The sequence below is a fragment of the Temnothorax curvispinosus genome, unplaced genomic scaffold, assembly GCF_003070985.1.
Source record: "Temnothorax curvispinosus isolate PA1 unplaced genomic scaffold, ASM307098v1 QBEX01005075.1, whole genome shotgun sequence".
Taxonomy (NCBI): Eukaryota; Metazoa; Arthropoda; class Insecta; order Hymenoptera; family Formicidae; genus Temnothorax; species Temnothorax curvispinosus.
The window spans coordinates 101318-119620 of NW_020214855.1; the positions used below are offsets into that span (position 1 = coordinate 101318).

An 18303-nucleotide genomic window follows, 5' to 3' on the forward strand; every position below is an offset into this window, starting at 1 on the left:
GTAAAAGTATAATCCTTCCGCCTTGCAACATTTCAATACACACAGTCGCCTTCCTATCGCGTCCCTCGCTTATATATTGTGACGCCTATAAATTATATCCAGATATGAAAGCTATCGCAATGTATCCTCTCCGTTTGACACTGGCCATTTATTTTATCCAGCTATTTACCGAAACTGATCTCCTCATTGAGAATCTATTTATTTATTATTCCATAAAAAAAATATATAAATAATAAATACCGAGAAGCGAGAAATTGAAATTTCCTAATAGCGCGAGAGAGATCAATAGTTTTAATTATTATAATATTTAATATATAAAGGAACAACGAGAGAGAGAAAAAGTGATTATGCGTAATCCCTGAACGACAATTCGCGATCGGTATTATTCTGCGTGCCGCGAAACTATCTGTGTTACTGCGGTCGATCCGAAACAACGTAGGCGTCTGACCCCACGTTTTATTTCTCTGCTGTGCCCAATGTTTCCCTAATGCGCGCGGGGAGTCATTTTGGTGGAGAAATATTCGATGCCGCGTATACCGGCCATAAAACGTTCGACGAACGGGAGGGTCCGTCGTGGAATGGCGTTAGGGACTAGGGACGAGTCTCAACGGGAAGAATGTTCATTGACGTTAGAGCTCCCTATGTCCTGGCAAGGAAGCGTTTTACTGGCTCCGGTATGAATCACTCGTAGGACGAGACAAATGTCCTCCGAAGGTACGGGGCTGTTTTTTATTGCTGAACTGGCCGCGCTAATTCAGGATTTATCTTTTTTACTCCACGTTGGAAGGAAAAAGATAAGAATAACCACTCTGAACTAGTGTAGCCAGTTCAGCGATAAAAAACAGACCCATATAGTCTTCCTTCGCAGCGAGCTAAACCGAGCTGTATGACACGATTCCAGCAGATACCTTTTAATTCAGCTGTAACTCAATCGTTATTTACATCTCGCGCGATCGTATTATCCTTGTCAATATTCAATTGCAAATGTCGCGATAAATGCGTACGCGATAAAAGCGAGCCGGCATTTCTTCAATTTCCTCGCTGTCAAAATACGAAACGCGACGTTTGACAACGGTGGATTACGTTATACGCGAAACCGTATTCGAGTCTCGACGGCTGTAATCGTCGAAAGGGCTTTGGCAGTAACTACTTTCGCGAGAGTAATTATACATTCCCCGGGCATAAAGAAGCTTGTCTTTAACGGGAGTATCTTATTACTCCGCTAACAACAGAGCTCCGCGAACAGCGAGCTCGCCTATAAGACTTAGAAACAACATGACTAAGCGCCTAAGCACATAAGTCCGCTTCTCCTAAGATAAACGGTTAGAACTTCGTAACACAGCATACGACGAGATACGTTTCGTACGCTGCACTCGCGTCAATGCATTTTAATTAACCTGCCTGATAAAATTTACAAGGCTTCGCTTCGTGTCTCTTGCATTAATAAAATGTCCTATGTACATACAGAACTCTAGTTATCGACTCTGTGGCCGCCGGGCAACCGTCGCGGCCTTATAATTGTGTTTTACAGTTTCGATTGAAATTATCACCAACGCTGCGAACGGGATAATTAACTCGAAGAGAGTCAGATTTAATTTCCTATCTGGCGTAATTAGTTTTCTACAAAGTAGACGTCCCTGCAGCGTCTTACGTAATTAAGGGCATCGAGGTCCGCTTCCGAGATTGCCCGGCAGCAGTCCGACGAAGTTTCTTACGTAAAGCACGCGCATAAGTAATAAAAATACGTCGTAATATTTTATATTGCCTAAAAGGTCAAGAAAATAATTTCTTATCTATTTTATATTCATTATGTAAGAGACACAATTAGTGAAAAGGATAAATGACTATTTATTAACTGAAGAGCAAGAAAAAGCTAAAAAAGAATGCAGATAAAATGAAAAAATTGATAAATTTCGTGTTATTAGTTACGGCCCGTTTATTTACGTGTCACGTGACAATCTTTAAGGCAAAATCAGCTTCGCAGAGTGATATATGCACGCTTGAGCGAAGGGTCTTAACTCTTAAAGAGCAATTCTCAGCAACTACCCCCGGAGATTCTTCGACGACTAATAATCGGGATAAGCGTCGAAATGAAAATCATAGCTTCCCGGCGTGTGCTCGCGCGATCGTCTCTTTTGCGAAGGGGTAAAGAGAGCGCACGCCTTTGATATTCGGGGGTTGTCGCTGGGACGAGGGGCCACGCGCGTTCGCCGGCTCTTTTCCACCGGGAATATTTTCGCATCGCACGGTCGAGAGCAGCCTCTCGCTTCCTCTCGCGCGAGAGGCGAACAGGTAGAGGAGGCGCGGCGTGGCGTTGAGGCGATCTGTCTCTCAAGGGCCGATTCTTTCAGGCTGCAAACCCGGTGGATTGTGTGCACAAGGGCCCACCCTCTTTAGAATTCCCCGTCCGTAGAGGAGCGAGGAGCTCGTGTCGAAGACAAAGACGAGGGGGTCGGCGCGCGAGAGGGGGTGAAAGGAGCGAGGAAAGGCGCGAGGGAGAGTCGGGGACTCTCTCTCTCTCTCCGAGAGGGAGAGGTGCGGTTGAGCCCGAGGGGTGGTGAAAAAGCGAGAGGGAGATAAGGAGATAAGGAAGATGGGCGAAAGCTCGCCGGATCTCAGCCTCCGGCTACGCCAGGGCAGCTCCGACTCCAGAGACTCCTTCTACATGGACTTCGCACAGGTACACGACGAGGGGAGGGGGAAGAGATGAGGGATTTTGTAGATTAAAAATCATCTGTCTTGAGCCTGAACCAAGGGTAATTACCCGAAAAAATTTTGAACGGCGCGGCGTGAATTACGGAGCTTCGAGATCCTTGACTCGCCATTTCGCTTACGACGGATTATTACGAGAGGGGCATAATTGCATTTTTACAGATCTTTTATCCTTATACATTTTCGAAGTCCACGTTGATTACCTTGTAGGACTGTAAAGTTTTATTTTGGTTATATAATTAAATAAATATAATGTGAAAGTATTATAAATAAAAAAATACAGGTATTATAAATATATAATACTATAAAAATTTTATAAATATTAAAACTTACATATGTATGAAAATTCAATGATTATTCTTTACGTTCGCGTCAACTGATGAAGAGCGACAGAAGATAATTTCTGAAACATGAGTGTCGCGGAGCTCGATTTTCTATTAAGTCATAATCGAGATCCTCATGTCTGCATTTGACCTTTCTCAAATTGGATTGAAGTGCAGCGATGTTTCAATAACTAAAATGTCATACCAATAAAATCACATGCCCGACAAGACAAATTCAATATTCTCGTAAATATTCCTAAAAGTAGGGCAATTGTAAAATTGGCTGTTCCATGGGAAACAGATAAATCATGTATTCTATTCGATTAAAGGCCCTATTAAATATTTACCTCGCTCACGTGTCATTTCGCATCATATTTAGCGAATAAAACGCTTTTTTTATTCCCATTGATTTAACGATATTACATGTAATAAAATCTCTTTAATTTTTACTAAATTTTATTGACTTTAACTTACGCAGCAAATTTTTCGATATGTCATTAAGAATTTGAAACTACATAAAATCAGCACAGCATATCAATAACGATAACATATATTTCTTGATCCTATCCCACAGGGTATCGATTCCGATATCGAGGAAGTGACGCGGCCGGGCGACACTAATTCCGATCCCATGCTGGAAAATCATCTGGAGGAGAACGGGAACGACTTGCCGCCGATTGAGGACATTACGACGATCCCCGAGGAGGCATCGGAAGAGTTAAGGGAGGAGGAGGAGGCGGCCGCATTGGAGGCCGCGCTTCGAACGCCAGACGGTGGCACGATTAGTACGGAAATCGAGAAACCGTCGACCGCGACGATCATGCAGGAGTGAGTATAGAAAGTGCCTTTACCCCCGGTACCACCTCTATATGCTACTCGAGACATACTTTCCCTCGTTGCTAATTTTCGCGATCGTTAACGATCCGCGCGCGACGCGTTTCGCGCGAGTTTCTTAATTAAAAAGCCGGAACTGGCAGTGAATAAACAGACCGAACGAACAGTAAATTTGCGCGACAAAATAATTTTTTAAAGCGTGAATTTTTAATTGCAATCTTTCAATTTTACATATAATAAGTCAATCTAGGATTAATTAAAAAGAGAAATTATATTCACGTTTTATCGCGCGTCGTACAGAAACGAGATTATTAAGAAACGAGCGTTTCGCCGTTGATTCGACCGTTTTGTATCGATTGTTACCGCTTTGTATGCGCCACCGCAACGTAAATTACAGCCTCCCCTAAAGAGCCGGTGTTTCTCCACGTCTCTTCATTGGAGTGACCAACGCCGGCGCGGCGCGGCGGTCCCGGCGGTCCCGCATTAATCACCGTCTGCGATTAACGCGCATTTCCCTCGGTTCCCAGCGTACGGAGCCTGTGCACTTCGTACACTGTGCCGGCAATTAAACTTGATCGTGAAAAATGCCTCGGCGATTTCGCAGCAACACGCCGATTTCCTCCGCGCCATCAATCCCACGTCCATTCTACGTGGAATATCCTTTTCATTTTCGATGAACTCGAGGAACTGTCTTGACCCTAATTCTCTTATCCATGCACAATTACTATTACTGATGTCATAACGTAACGATTCACAAGCGTGTTATTGTTTAGAAATATGTACATACATAATATTATTTTCACGCGCAAACTAAAATTAGTATTCATATATAATTTCGAATAAACGAAAATTTATTGCGTCTGTCAGTGTAACTGAAAGAAAAATAGTACGCGGGTTCCTATGCAATATCTCTCATAATGTGACGGCCCTTGTTCGCGCGGTGGCTTTTAACGCGTTGTTCGTCGCGTCGGCGTCTCCAATGGAACCGATTTACCGGACCGAATGCCAAATCCCTCTCGAATTCCGGCATGCGGGAGCATGTCTGGTTTGCGCGCGTATTCGGTCCATCCGCGGAACTCGATTACTTCCGCCGGATATCGAACGTGAATTCGCGTGTACGGGAACGACCATCGGCGTCAGAGTTAATATTGACCTGTCACTCGGTTATGGCTTATGCTCGATCTCCGCTCGTGTCTTCCCTCTCGCTTCCGGTTCGACCTTCGGAGGCCTCCTAAAACCACCTTTCCCTCTTCCTCAAGTCTCCGTCGTGTCGGAAACTTCCCGAATCCTCTTCGCCAATCTATCAGAAAAGCAGCTTATTCCGTCGGTTTACATGCAGATTCAATCAACTTAGACATGTACTCAAGACGACATTCGCATTTCGCGCGACGGTGGAAAGTGGAAGAAATTTACATCGTGATATATTTTCACGAATTTCTAAGGATATTATATGTAGTATATACATACATCGACCGAAATGATAAGATTTATTAAAAATAAGAAGAATTTAACGCAAAGAAATTTAGTTGTTAGAATCGACAGACATCGCGTTAAAGTTATTACAATATTGTCGCAAATGCAATCGTGTATAATACGCCTCGTTTCGTTGGGGGATAAAAAATTTTCCGGTCATACCAGAAGTGTCGGGCGACGGAAAATTTATATTCCACAATCCTCCAACGCGAAAGAGCCTCTCTTACTCGCGTTGAATTTGTCGTCTTGATGGGAAAATGGTAGACGCGGTGGGGCGGGGAAATGCCGTCAGATATTTTCCGGTAAATGTACGAGGGCTGCCGATCTCAAGAGGCAGACGGAATAAAAGTCGAAGCGATGTGAATATTAGAGTACAGTATTTTCATGTATCTTAGATGCGACATATGCAATTTTCTGGGAAATCTCTTAAAATAGAGGAACAATTGATTTAAGAAGAACCGTATTATTAATTATCTAATTTTTCAACTCATTTTTCTCAACAACAAAATTACACGTATAAAAAAAATGTTCTTTATTCTCTTGACTTATTCATTTTACTCAGACAATATTTTGTTATAGTATTATACTAGTGTAGCTGTCCTAATAATATTTAATATCTGATATCTAATATCTAATATCTAAAATATCTTACATCTAATATCAATATATTCACAATTCTTGCTCTGCATCTAACACACATTGCCGGTTATTTCCCTTTCCTTTTTTCCCCCGAATTCTCCTGTTGATTTCTGTTTTCCCGTCGAACCCCTTTTCTCTCGAATTCCCGGCACGTAACCGAAACGAAGCGATCAGCTGGCGCGCGCTGACGATGTAACGGCGTGTTACGCCGCTGCAAATTTGATACACCACTAACGAGCTCGCTATCAAACGGTCGCATATCCAGGCAGGGACAGAGAGAAATGATATACGCAGAGAGAAGGATCGATAGATACAATAGTCAGGGAGCCGGTCTGCCCCGGTTAGGGCCTCAGTTTGTGATGCGGGGTCCGTGGAGTGCCGTGTCACGAGCCGGAGGGCCGTGATAGTGTCATCCGTTGGTGAGGGCCGTTCATGAGGGCCAACGTACCACCGAGACGATCGAGGAAAGTGCGAGCCAAGGTCACGGGTATGCTTATCAAGGAGACATCGCTCAGGTATCAGGATTTCGCTCGCGCTCGATATCTGTTGTATCTAGGAGTATAGAAGTGTTTCTCGAAAATTTTATTTATACGCGCCTTCCTGTGTATGATTTAACGAAATTTATAATTAAACGCTGAATTATATTTTTACGGACACATCAATTATATTCTTATTTTATAATAAAAAAGAGAATTCTCGCGTGAAAAATTTCCCGCCGCGTGAGGTAGGATAAATCGGAAAACGGGAAGGAAGTAGTATTGAGAGATATGTGCAGAATACCAGATGACGGGTATAACGAAATGACAAGCGATAGAATTGATGTTCCTCTCTGGTGGAAATCTCGGAAGCGTAATTCCCATCGTAATATGCGGAAAGTGACGGAGAAAGAGAGTGGCCAGCGAGTTGGAATTTCTCAGGCACAAAGTTCAAAGAGACTTTTGCGCGAAGAGTCCCCGAGTTTCTGAATAAGAGATGTACTTTGACAATGGCTGTGCGTGGCAATTGAATTCAAATGAAATGCTAGGCGACGTCTTTGCAGAATTTCTCGGAAAGTCGCGAGAAGTGAGATCATGTATGCGACACCGGGTGAAAAATTGCAATTCGTTTTCGTGAGAATATTCGGAAAATATACGTTTGTTCGGCAAGTGCGCGAACGGAAATGTGAGTCTTCAGCAAATAATACCTTTAAAAAAATTTTTTTCATGGGAATAACGAATCCATTACGAGAGAGATCTTTCGTTTCTTCATTCTCCTTTATTTCTAACTTTAGGAAAGAACGCAGTCAGTTGAATTAAATGTAAATTTAATGAAAGCAAGCATAAAACTTTGAGTTGTAGCATGTATAACGTCGATCGATTCATGCGCGCCGAACTTTGCTGTTCTTTCTAACGATAAGCAAATTAAAATTGCAAAGAAACCAGGTCAGCGTCGTGTCAAAGTCCGCTGAAAAGAATTTTAATGATGTAATAAATCCAGCCGAGAAAAGTTACGAAAAAAAAGGGAGAAGATGCTGAGGGACGGGATGCCGCGAGGGACGTCGATGGGTAGAAGGTAGCGTAAGAGTGGGAAGAGATCTTCACCAAAGGGTGGGCCGATGCGCCGCGTTCTCAAGCCCTTCGCAACGAGGGACGCCACTCGACCACTGAATCAACCCTCTCAGTGCCCTCTTGTTCTACCCGTTTTTCCCTCGGCCAACGACACCCTCTCTCGCTCCAACGCTTCGCAACGCTACGTGATTATTTCAAAAAGCTCGGAGGCAAGAGACGAGCTTCTGCCCGCCTATCGCTGCCTTCGTATATCACGCCGAAGCCACGTTGCTGCGAAATATTTTTTGCACTATTCTGCATGCGCTTAGTAAAAGGTTCGAGGTTCCTCTTCTTACTCTTTTCAACCACCTCCGACATATCGGGGCTAGGTCAACGGTACGCCGGATCGTTTTTCTCCTAAAATATGCGGAACAACGCTGAATTCCGTCGAAGGCGTCAAAGTGCGCAATTTCTATGATAATGGTTGCGCGACAATGAACAAATCCGCTTTGTTCGCGTGGACCTTTTTTTAAAGTCACTTTGATTAAAATTTGGTGAAATTTATGACTGAGTTAAAATGGCACAGCGGAGAATATTAAAAGTTAGAAAATACAATCTAAGAATGCATAAAACTAATACTGTTGTAATGTCAACAGTCAGCTGGAATAATTGTGACATAATACATTTTTATCAGGTTTTATTTTTATATTGAAATGCAAAATGCATTTGTATGCGCGTGTAAAGAGCGAAAAGCACGTTTTTATCACGTTTTATCACGTGTCGGATTAAATAGATCGGCCACAACTATTATTAGATAAATGACCCGTGTTAGAAAGTTAACGCTACGTCATCTAATGATACTCACAAAGCCATCAGCACTAGTCGGTCTCTTCCTGCAGCCAGTGTCAATGTAATGTGTCAAACATTATGGCACCGCGTTGACCTTAAATCAGACGGGCGCGTAGGTTTTCACGAAGTGCATACGCACTTCTATGCTTTTATTTTTTTATATCTTTTTATATATATATAAGACACAATTTGTTTTGTGCAACGAGCATATTTCGATATTTAAATAAAGATAAATTTCGCTTTCAAGTGTAACACTTATACGTCGTGTGAAAAATGTCTATATTTATTTTTTATGCATTTTACGAGATGGAAATTGCGATCAACTTTGACCACGGCTTCTTCACCAACATTAGCGATTTTAATTAATTAATTACTCGCTCAGTAAGCTCCATATCCTCAATTACCTATTTTTTGAAGTAGAGGCTTTATATAATATATCCTTTTAGCAGCGATGAATTCATATAACTTTAATTCTACATTCACATAATCTCATGATCATATTCTATTCTTTTTTTAATTAATCGCGTTGATAGTTAATTAACTCATACTCATTGCTGCCATGTATATTATGGCTTTAACAAAGAAATATATGTACATATATATATATGAGTTAATTAACTATCAACGCGATTAATTAAAAAAAAGAATAGAATATGATCATGAGATTATGTGAATGTAGAATTAAAGTTATATGAATTCATCGCTGCTAGAAGGATATATTATATAAAACCTCTACTTCAAAAAATAGGTAATTGAGGATATGGAACTTATTGAGCGAGTAATTAATTAATTAAAATCGCTAATGTTGGGAAAGAAGCCGTGGTCGCAAAATTGATCGCAATTTCCATCTCATAAAAAATAAAGATAGACATCTTTCACACGTCATATAAGTGTTACACTTGAAAGCGAAATTTATCTTTATTTAAATATTGAAATATGCTTGCTGCACAAAACAAATTGTGTCTTTAAATTTACATTTTCTTAACTTTAAAATACGTATTCGTATTCTGTAATCGTATTGTAAGTACTAAATGTGATTTTCCATATTTCTCAATTCACCTTTGATAGTTACTGCTTTTATTCAGATATCTTTTTACATTTGTGACAATCGTCAAATATGAACGGATGAAATAATTTACAAAACAATTTAAAAATTCGAAAGAAATTTCTGATATAAAAATTGTTATCCATTATATACTTCTCGCCTTGTAGACATAAATCAATCATTTGGCGTAAGATATCTTTCTCTCAATGAAGAAATACGTGGAATACGGACCTTAAGGGATGTCATAATTTTGCGAAAAGTTGAATGAAAAAAAAAATAATAACGCGATACCAATAGATACGAGATAATAGTAGACATGTTCTATGCAGTTGGCCAGGACTGCCGGTCGCGCTACCGTCACCAGCCTCACCATCCGCGGTAATCGTCTCGCCGGAAACGCTGTCTAGACACAGCAGCAGCTCACCTTCTCGCGTTCACCGGCCACCCCAGTTTGCGTTGGCCCTACCATGCTCCTCACAGCCGATTCCGGCGGTCTGCTATCCGGCGCCGACCTTCCTCGAGGTCACCGACGAGCGGAAGTGGAAGAACCTTGGATGGTGAGTAGCGGATCAAACGTTTCACCATCGCATCGAGGTCGATGTACCGTCACCCGATCAATTCGGGCCTTCTCCTAACATTGTACGCCTAATCGAAACTAATTTCTAGCATTACACGCAATTATTAATCTTCTTTTAACCGTTTTCATTATTCATAGAATATCATTATTTATACACAACAAAAGAGTGCGTGTATAATAATTTCATGTAATAACCGCATCCGTGTGTATAATAATCTCGTTTGCAGCTGCGCCAACGCGAGGTGCCATAAATATTAATTGAATTATTAAACCCAGAAATTTATAGTTTATTAATTATGTGTAGAAATTTATGGTGTTAGTTACGCTTTGCGAAATCATACATATTAGCGAATAATATCATAAATTTCTGCACATAATTAATAAATAGAATTTTAAAACTGCAAATGCAACGTTATTTATTCATAGAATTATTAATTCGACGAGATAACTACTACTTATTGATACGTTCTGCATAATAAAATAAATTTTCTTTATCTTTTCTCATAGCTCGAATTTGTTCTTCTGCCGTGCGTTTTGTCAAAATTTGCGACTTCAATTCGCTTTCGTCCTCTGATACACGCGAAGGGGGAATGCCGGTCGCCACGGAAATTTCACGTGATCCTCCAGGTTATCCTGACCGACGTCTGCATCGCAATTACCGGCACTTTATGAATCAAATACACGCGTACAGGCGACCACGCGATTACTCGTAATTGAGCCAATTCTTACGGGGGTGGATGTATTTGCGGCCAATGGTACCTCCGCTTGTAATGTTACACGATGATGGGCATCGAGCTAACGATCCATCATTCGCGCGCGGCTGCCCTCAATCTCTCGTTTTCAATGATTCCTTCGAGAAAAGATGTTTTTTTAATCTGGGTCAGGGCCGAAAAAAGGAGCCTTTATATCTACGTGCAGATTTTGCGCCAGAAAAAAATCGTACATCGCGACTCTTTTAATTCTCAATCAAAACGAATAAAAGTAACTTGTTGCGACAATAAATGAGATACGTCTAGGATTTATATGTATAAAGGGAATCATATTAGTCCATTCGACGCGGTTCGCTGATTTCAATCTCCCTTCGCCCGATAAAGGCCGGCGGTGGGTTTATAGACGGATTTATAAAATTCCTCGTCGGTGCATTTCGAATGGAGATCCGTTTGATAGCTGGCAAGTAGTATAACTGAAGAGGAACGCGCGCGTGGTGATTCCTCAAAGTATACGGCCGGAGATGGATCTATTTCCTCGAGCGAGGATTTAATCCGCGCGCGACGTGGATCCGCGCGTTTCGTTCAGCTTCAATTTCCGTTTCTGCTGCAGCGACGCCCTGGCGACCACTTTGAGCGCGCTGTACGGGAAACTTCTGGTTGTGATGGGGATCGCCTTTCCCATGGCGGAAGTAATATCCACGTACATACCGCCGTCTTTCTACGAGGCATTCTATCTCTACCTCTACTTCGGCAGCATGATCTTCCTCGTGTACATGTACGCCATGCTGTTCAGCGATAACAAGACGAAACCAAGTGAGTCCAAAGACATCACGTAAAAAATTCACTCGAGGCCCTTGTCCCTACCTGCCGCGATAAATATTTCCGACTCGTAGGAAATATCGATTCGGCTTTTACGAGCGAGCGTACTCCGTAGAGCGTTCCACGCGTGTGGAAGTAGATAAAGCTCGCCGTGGTCAGACCGCCGCTTTGGCAATCGCAGCCTTACATACCGATCAATCTACATTCACGCGCATGGTGACGCAACATTATGTATATATATCATTATGATGACCTCGCTTCGCTCCTCTCGTCAAAATTCCTCTCTCGGCCGGCAGCGATCGCCGAAACGAGAGCGATCGCCGAAGGCGGTACACCAATTTCGAACGTAATGACGGCGTTCGTTGCCGCGTAATAACTGACCGCAATTAACCGGTTCTCTCCATAAATCGTAAATTCGCGAAGCAGAGAAGCAGAAGGACGTGTGCGATCTGGACTCGTCGAGATCGTCGAGCGGCGCCGGCGGCGACAGCGACGCGCCTGAGACCGGATACCCGCACGTGAATCCGGTACGTCCGGTCCAGCACTACGGTAGCTTCTATCTGCGAATGGGCGCCGTCGCGTTCGGCATCGGCTCGATGATCTATTCCGGATTGGAATTCGGCCAGTACTTCGAGTTGGAACAGAACACGAAATGTCACAACATCATGCTGGCGCTCACGCCTGCCACGAGAATGGCCTTCATCTTCATCCAAATGTACTTCATATTCCTGAACAATGAGGTGAGTGGGCGCTGAATGTGAATGACATCTGCACGAGCCGTGTTCCCACGACTCGCGACCTTTCTCTTGATGACAAACCCTTTGATCGATTTCAAAGTTAACTTTTCTCAGCGAGAATATCGAGGGTCACTGTTTCTCACTTTTCAACTTTTCAATCTTTAACATTACATTGTATCTTTATACGACTAAATTTTGAATTAAAATCGTATTAAAGGAAAACTCATTTAAAAGTAAATAAAAAAAATATTATATAACAACCACAAAATTAATATAACAACAAAGTTTATAAGATTATATGTATAAAAAGTTATACTATGCATTCTTGAGAATCGCTGCACATGTTATATATTGGAAAACTCCGATGATGTACTGTAACTCGATAGGAAATTCACTGACGGAAGTACCGAGCTAACACAGGCTCGCCGGTTACGGGGTTAATGAAACAGAAGGGTGAACAACCCTGAGAACAACAGTAGAACGTGACTATCCGAACGCTCTAGTGCCCTATCGATATCATACTATACTTTCTATTTCTATTAATGTCATTCTTGTACCAACTTAAACTCTTATCGCTTCATATGACGTTTAAAAGAATTAATACGATAAATTTCTATTTAAAAAAATTGCGGATGAAAAGGATATGTTCTTAAAGGTAACTTGTTTCTTTCCTCTGTTATTAGAATCAACCATATTATGTATATATACAACAATTAACACAGAAATGAATGTATTTAATTAAAAAATACGTTGATGTAAATAAAGTGATTAAGATTATATATTTTTGAGAGCAAAATTATTTTTACTATCAATCTTACATTAGATTGCCTCATATTCTAGCAAATGAAGGTTCATCGTCATCGCGTCGTTGCGCGTTTCGGACTAATGCATATGATCGGCACGAATCTGTCTGTTTGGTTGAACGTTCTCGTGCAGGAAACGAAACACGAGATCCTCACGTTCTACAATCCGGAGAACAACTCCCTTAGAATCTCCCACAGACTAGGTAAACATGATCTTCCATTAAACACGATCTCTTCCATTACAATTCTACGGAACTGTCTGACTTTCGAACTTTTCAGGCTCGAAAGGAGGCCTTCATCTCGGTGGTCATATCCATTCTCATCACGGAGAACACGTGCGACTACCGCGCGGTCTCAAAGGACCCCATCACATGTTCGAATGCAGAAGGACGAATATAATGGGATCGTTGGTGCAAGATGCCAGTCCCTTCCTCTTTCCGTGCACGATAGAGTATAGCTTGATTTGCGCGGCCATTTTATATGTAATGTGGAAAAACATATCGAAAGTCGGATTCACGCAGCCTGCAACGCCGCCGCGTCACCACGCACACGCCTACAGGTATACAATGACAATACATTCGCCTATATATACGCTATAGTAATAATACTCTTACGGCTGTGGGAATAATACATGCTACAGAAGCACGTAAATGACGTAAATCCCAGTTTACGAACAAATTCCGCTGACGCACAGAGCTTATCAGAGAGTCGATCGCGAATAATATCCTACGTAAAGCAACGCCACAATAAAATGCCACTAGAACCTAACGTCATTTAATTCACTAACTTCAAATGACGAGCTTTTAATTATCCGCAGGAAATCGCCTCACCATTACAGCGTGGACTGCGCCCGCGCGCACAAGGGCCTCTTCGTGGGCATTCTGATTCTAGTGCTGACCATAATCTCCCTCATCCTCTTCTTCGTCCTCATCTCGCGGCCCGAGTTGGTCGGCCTCGCCGTGACCGAGGTGAACATCTGCGAGCTGACGCTCTACGGGATGTCGACCCTGGCGACGCTGATCGGCATGTTCCAGATGCGCAAGCTGCGCTACGACGGCAGCAGAAATCTGGAGCTCGACAACATCCTCCTGGTGGCCGCACAAACCGGCATGTTCATCTACTCTACGTTCACTATCATCGGCGGTCACTTCACTCTGCAGAAGCACACGGTCCTCGTGCTGGTCACCGCTCTGGCCAGCGTCGTCCAGACCACCTGTCAGACCATCTTCATTCTGGACGCGTCGAGGCGCACGGTCGCCACAGCCGAACAGATACGCCGGAAGCCGGGCAGGGAGATCGTTACGTTCCTGCTGGTGACGAATCTGGCTATGTGGGCGATCAACACGCTGGAGAAGTCACGGGCGGAATCGCATCCGGTGCAGCTGCATTTTTACGGCCTGTGGGCGTGGACGATCATCACCCACGTCTCCATGCCGCTGGCGATCTTCTACAGGTTCCACAGCACCGTGTGCCTGTGCGAGGTGTGGAAGCGGGCCTACAAGGTGAAACCGACCTACATGTGACGCAAGGGGTCCCGTGAGGTCATATGGAAGACCGGTGGATTCCCACAGCGTCCTAAGAGTCAACTGTCGCGGCTTGATGCCATTGCGGAGAATGATCCGGCGTATTTCATGTGATCGAGAAAAACGTCGAATTGCAAAAATCGTTTTGAAGGGGAAGAATCCGTCGGGCGACGCGTTAAGAAGTAGACATCGATATCTTTAGACGGACAGAACTTTTCTAGGCGTCCGAACATGATTGAAGCATTAAATACGTACACGACAGTTCATACGCACGTAATTTGTATCGATTTCAGGGTATATTTCGGAAAGCTAACGGTATATATATAATAATAAATGGATTCGGGGTCTCGATATTACATACGTAATTTGATCGCAATTAGAGAAGAAGACGTCGCGGCAGAAAGATACTCATAAAGGCTAATTGTCCCATAAACAGTAGGTTACTTCGTCATTTATCGACGGTCAGTGTTCTAGTTAGTCCTGTATAAATTCATTTCGTCGGTATAAATGTTGGCGACTCCATAAGAATTTACACAGTATCATCAATGATATTATTGTGTAATTCTTGTAATTCTAATATCACTTTCTAAAAAGGATCACCGTCTCGCCGAAAAATACATAACTCGCGTCAAAAGAACAATTTTAGCAAATTCCAGCATAAATGCGTATTGAGAGCGTATTGCTGATAAGCCGATTTATCGAAGCATATTATACACAATCTCCTTGATCCCTAGAACACTTTTTAGAGATTTCGACGTAAATAATACTCTTATCCGCCATTGATATCTGTAAATAGCCTCTGATGACTTCACCGCGCCTGTAAAACTGACACGAAGAGGGAGGATTTGCAAACCACACGAATCAACTTAGCAGAATCGCACTATTCGTGCGATGAAGGCACATTACGTGTGCATTGATGTCTATCACTTGCCATCACAGCCCTAAGCGATAATTCTGGCGGAGTAAAAATAACAGAACAAAAGTCACTGTACGAGAGAAGTGAATTTCATTCGATAAAGAAGGAAAGTTCCATCGCGATAACAGCAAATAAACGATTCCACTGTTATCTCGTATCGATTCCGGCAATACCGTGCGCAATCGATAGGAGATAAGAAAAGCATTTATCTACTACATGAAAGAATATACCTATTGGGAAGTGAAACAATAAATTGTACTTCTCATCTGACTGGTTAGATCTGCAAATCTCCTCGAAATGGAATTTACTGATATAAATGTTGAGTCAATACCTATTATATGTATACATTCTAAATTTTTCTCTTGTAGATATTTAAACGAAGACGTCCTCAATTCAATCGACCAAAAAGAAACAATCGAATACAAAGTTACGGAGAAACATAATTGATTATTATTTTTATTATACATATTCGAATTAACGCTCGTGTTCAGATATCCAAACACATAATTCTGTAGGCGACAAAATGTCCATTCGTTAGAAGTAGGGGCTAGATTTTTCTTAGAATCAATCAGGTCGAAACGTTCGGCATAGGATTTCGATCAACACGGGAACAATGAATCTTTTTCGTTCGATAAACCTTTGTATATCCATTCCGATTGACGAGCGAGGGTTCGAGAGCAGTCGAATTCCCTCTCTCGAAAGACTGAAATGAATGTCAGGAGAATAATGGTCAGAGCACTAAAACAATAAGCATAAATTCTGATCCACTTTATGAACTGATCGAACCGAGTCCCCTAGCTGTGTATAATCTGAATGTTTGGTGCTCGTAATTCAAGGCACTTGGACACTCTCACGGATATCCGTCTTCCACGTAGTACAAACTGCAGCTTAAACAACAATTGTTGCGTATATGCAGATGAATCGACATTTAAAATTACGACGGGGAAAGTAGATTACGAGTATGTTTAATAGCGCAAGCAACAAAATCTTGGTAGATTATTATTTGTAAATTTTCGTGAACGTGGATTTCATAAATAAAATTATTGGCCATTATTAAGTGAAACAATTACATAGATTTTAAATGTAATTGAATAAATCTCGCAGGAATTAGAAATATTTTAATATACTGATAAAAGAACCAACTCTAACTGAAAAGAATCTATTTCTTTCGGTTTTCTATTTAACAAACTCGAAATCAATTCGCGAAATCGATCCGCGAACTTCATATTTTCGAGCGCCTTGCACGATGTCCATGTATAATTCAATAAAGAAAGAACCATATAGATATTAACTATTCTAAAAAGAATTTAAATCGCAGAATTTTAGTCCTTTTATATCTAAAAAGATGTACGCACAAGAAGATTTATAAATATAATTTTAGATATATTATCGTAGAAATTGAGTCGTATTATAGAAAGAAAAATAATTAGTACCGCGCTGTTACGATCGTGACTTACAATACACGAACATTTTATTGTCGTCGTTGAATTTGTATTATCAAGAGAAATTAATTTTGCGTCCGGCTCTCACAGAAAACTCAGTGATCAGGATCAAATCGATGCACGAGTGTCCATCGTAGACTCGCGTAATTTTCAAAAGTAGAACGATATAGAGATGAAAAAAGTGAAGACGTTCGAAGTAAGGAGTGCAGTACAATGGCTGATCATATCATTAAGCCTTAAAATCCGTCAAGAAGAGTGCTGTCTGAGCTGATAGGAGATAAAGGGGATCAAGATCGATCGCGATCGACACGCGATCTCGAAACTAGAGGCGACCTACTCGAGTTTCTTTCATGTTCAACTCACATATGTGATGATGAGAAGATCACAGAAGCAAGTGAGAATGAGGAAATGAACAAATTGACGTGTGGTCGCGTACGGGTGAATGCGTGTATGCGTGAGCGCGTGTATGTATGCGTATATGTGCGTGCGTGTGTTGCGAGTGCGTGCTTGTATGTACATGAAATAAAAGAAAAGACAGAGAGAAAGGGGAAGAAGTCGAGATTTAATGGAAATGTAGGCGTTCATGAATAATACGTGTTTCGTGCTAGAAGCTTCGATATCGATTATCGCCGTTGCGAATTCATAGTTATCCGGTCGGTGCAGTCGATCTTTTGTAAGATATAGTTTCTCTAAGACGGCTGTAAATAAATGGTGGAGAATATACAATAAAAGCGAATTCTCTCGGTGTTTAGCGCTAGTTGTGTCGACATGTTTCTTCCTATACACACATATATATACATATACATATATACATATATGTGTACATATATATGCATATATGTACATATATACATAACGCATATTTATATATACAAGATATAAATATATTTATTATTACGTTGTTCTATTATATAATATTTATTATAATCTGACATAGGATTTACGCGCGACATGTTACGTTTATTGAGAGTCCCGAGGACTCGTGCCGAGATCCCATGTTCATTCTTTCCTTCACTTCTTCTCTCTCTCTCTCTCTCGCCTACAACTTCGTCCTAAATAGAGCAGTCAGAATACCAAATCGCAATAAGAAGCGATACGAAAAATATCCAAGCAGATATCCAAGCAACAAGACTTCAGAAGTAAATATTAATATAATGATTTAGATTCAGTCGTTACACAGCCTAAGTATTTATAATATTTATATAATGACCGCTCTATATCTTTACTTCAAATATTGCAAGAGAAAGCCTTTTGCAGTAGACTCGTCCTTTTCGGATAGACTTCTCTCATGCACATTGTTGACGCGTTTACGATCTCGGCATGAATCCTCCCGTAAAAAGATAAAATCAGGGCGAAATCACGAAGGACGCAATTC

General features: G+C 41.6%; 1 protein-coding gene across 5 annotated transcripts in view; it reads left to right on the forward strand.

Moving 5' to 3' along the window:
* The window catches only part of LOC112454444 (proton channel OTOP2-like), a 22268-nt gene extending 4484 nt beyond the window's left edge, over positions 1-17784 (forward strand). Inside the window, exons 2-10 of one of the 5 annotated variants that reach the window (XM_025015836.1) lie at positions 2352-2680; positions 3610-3863; positions 9731-9958; positions 11299-11501; positions 11931-12247; positions 12885-12899; positions 13085-13250; positions 13327-13606; positions 13865-17784. In XM_025015836.1, coding sequence (XP_024871604.1) covers positions 2594-2680; positions 3610-3863; positions 9731-9958; positions 11299-11501; positions 11931-12247; positions 12885-12899; positions 13085-13250; positions 13327-13606; positions 13865-14570 — 2256 coding nt within the window. In that variant the 5' untranslated portion in view covers positions 2352-2593 and the 3' untranslated portion in view covers positions 14571-17784. Of the gene's footprint in view, positions 1-2351; positions 2681-3609; positions 3864-5990; positions 6497-9730; positions 9959-11298; positions 11502-11930; positions 12248-12884; positions 12900-13084; positions 13251-13326; positions 13607-13864 lie in introns of those variants that run through there. The other 4 variants (XM_025015837.1, XM_025015838.1, XM_025015839.1 and 1 more) reach the window with 4 other exon arrangements.
* The last annotated feature ends 519 nt before the right edge of the window (positions 17785-18303 follow it).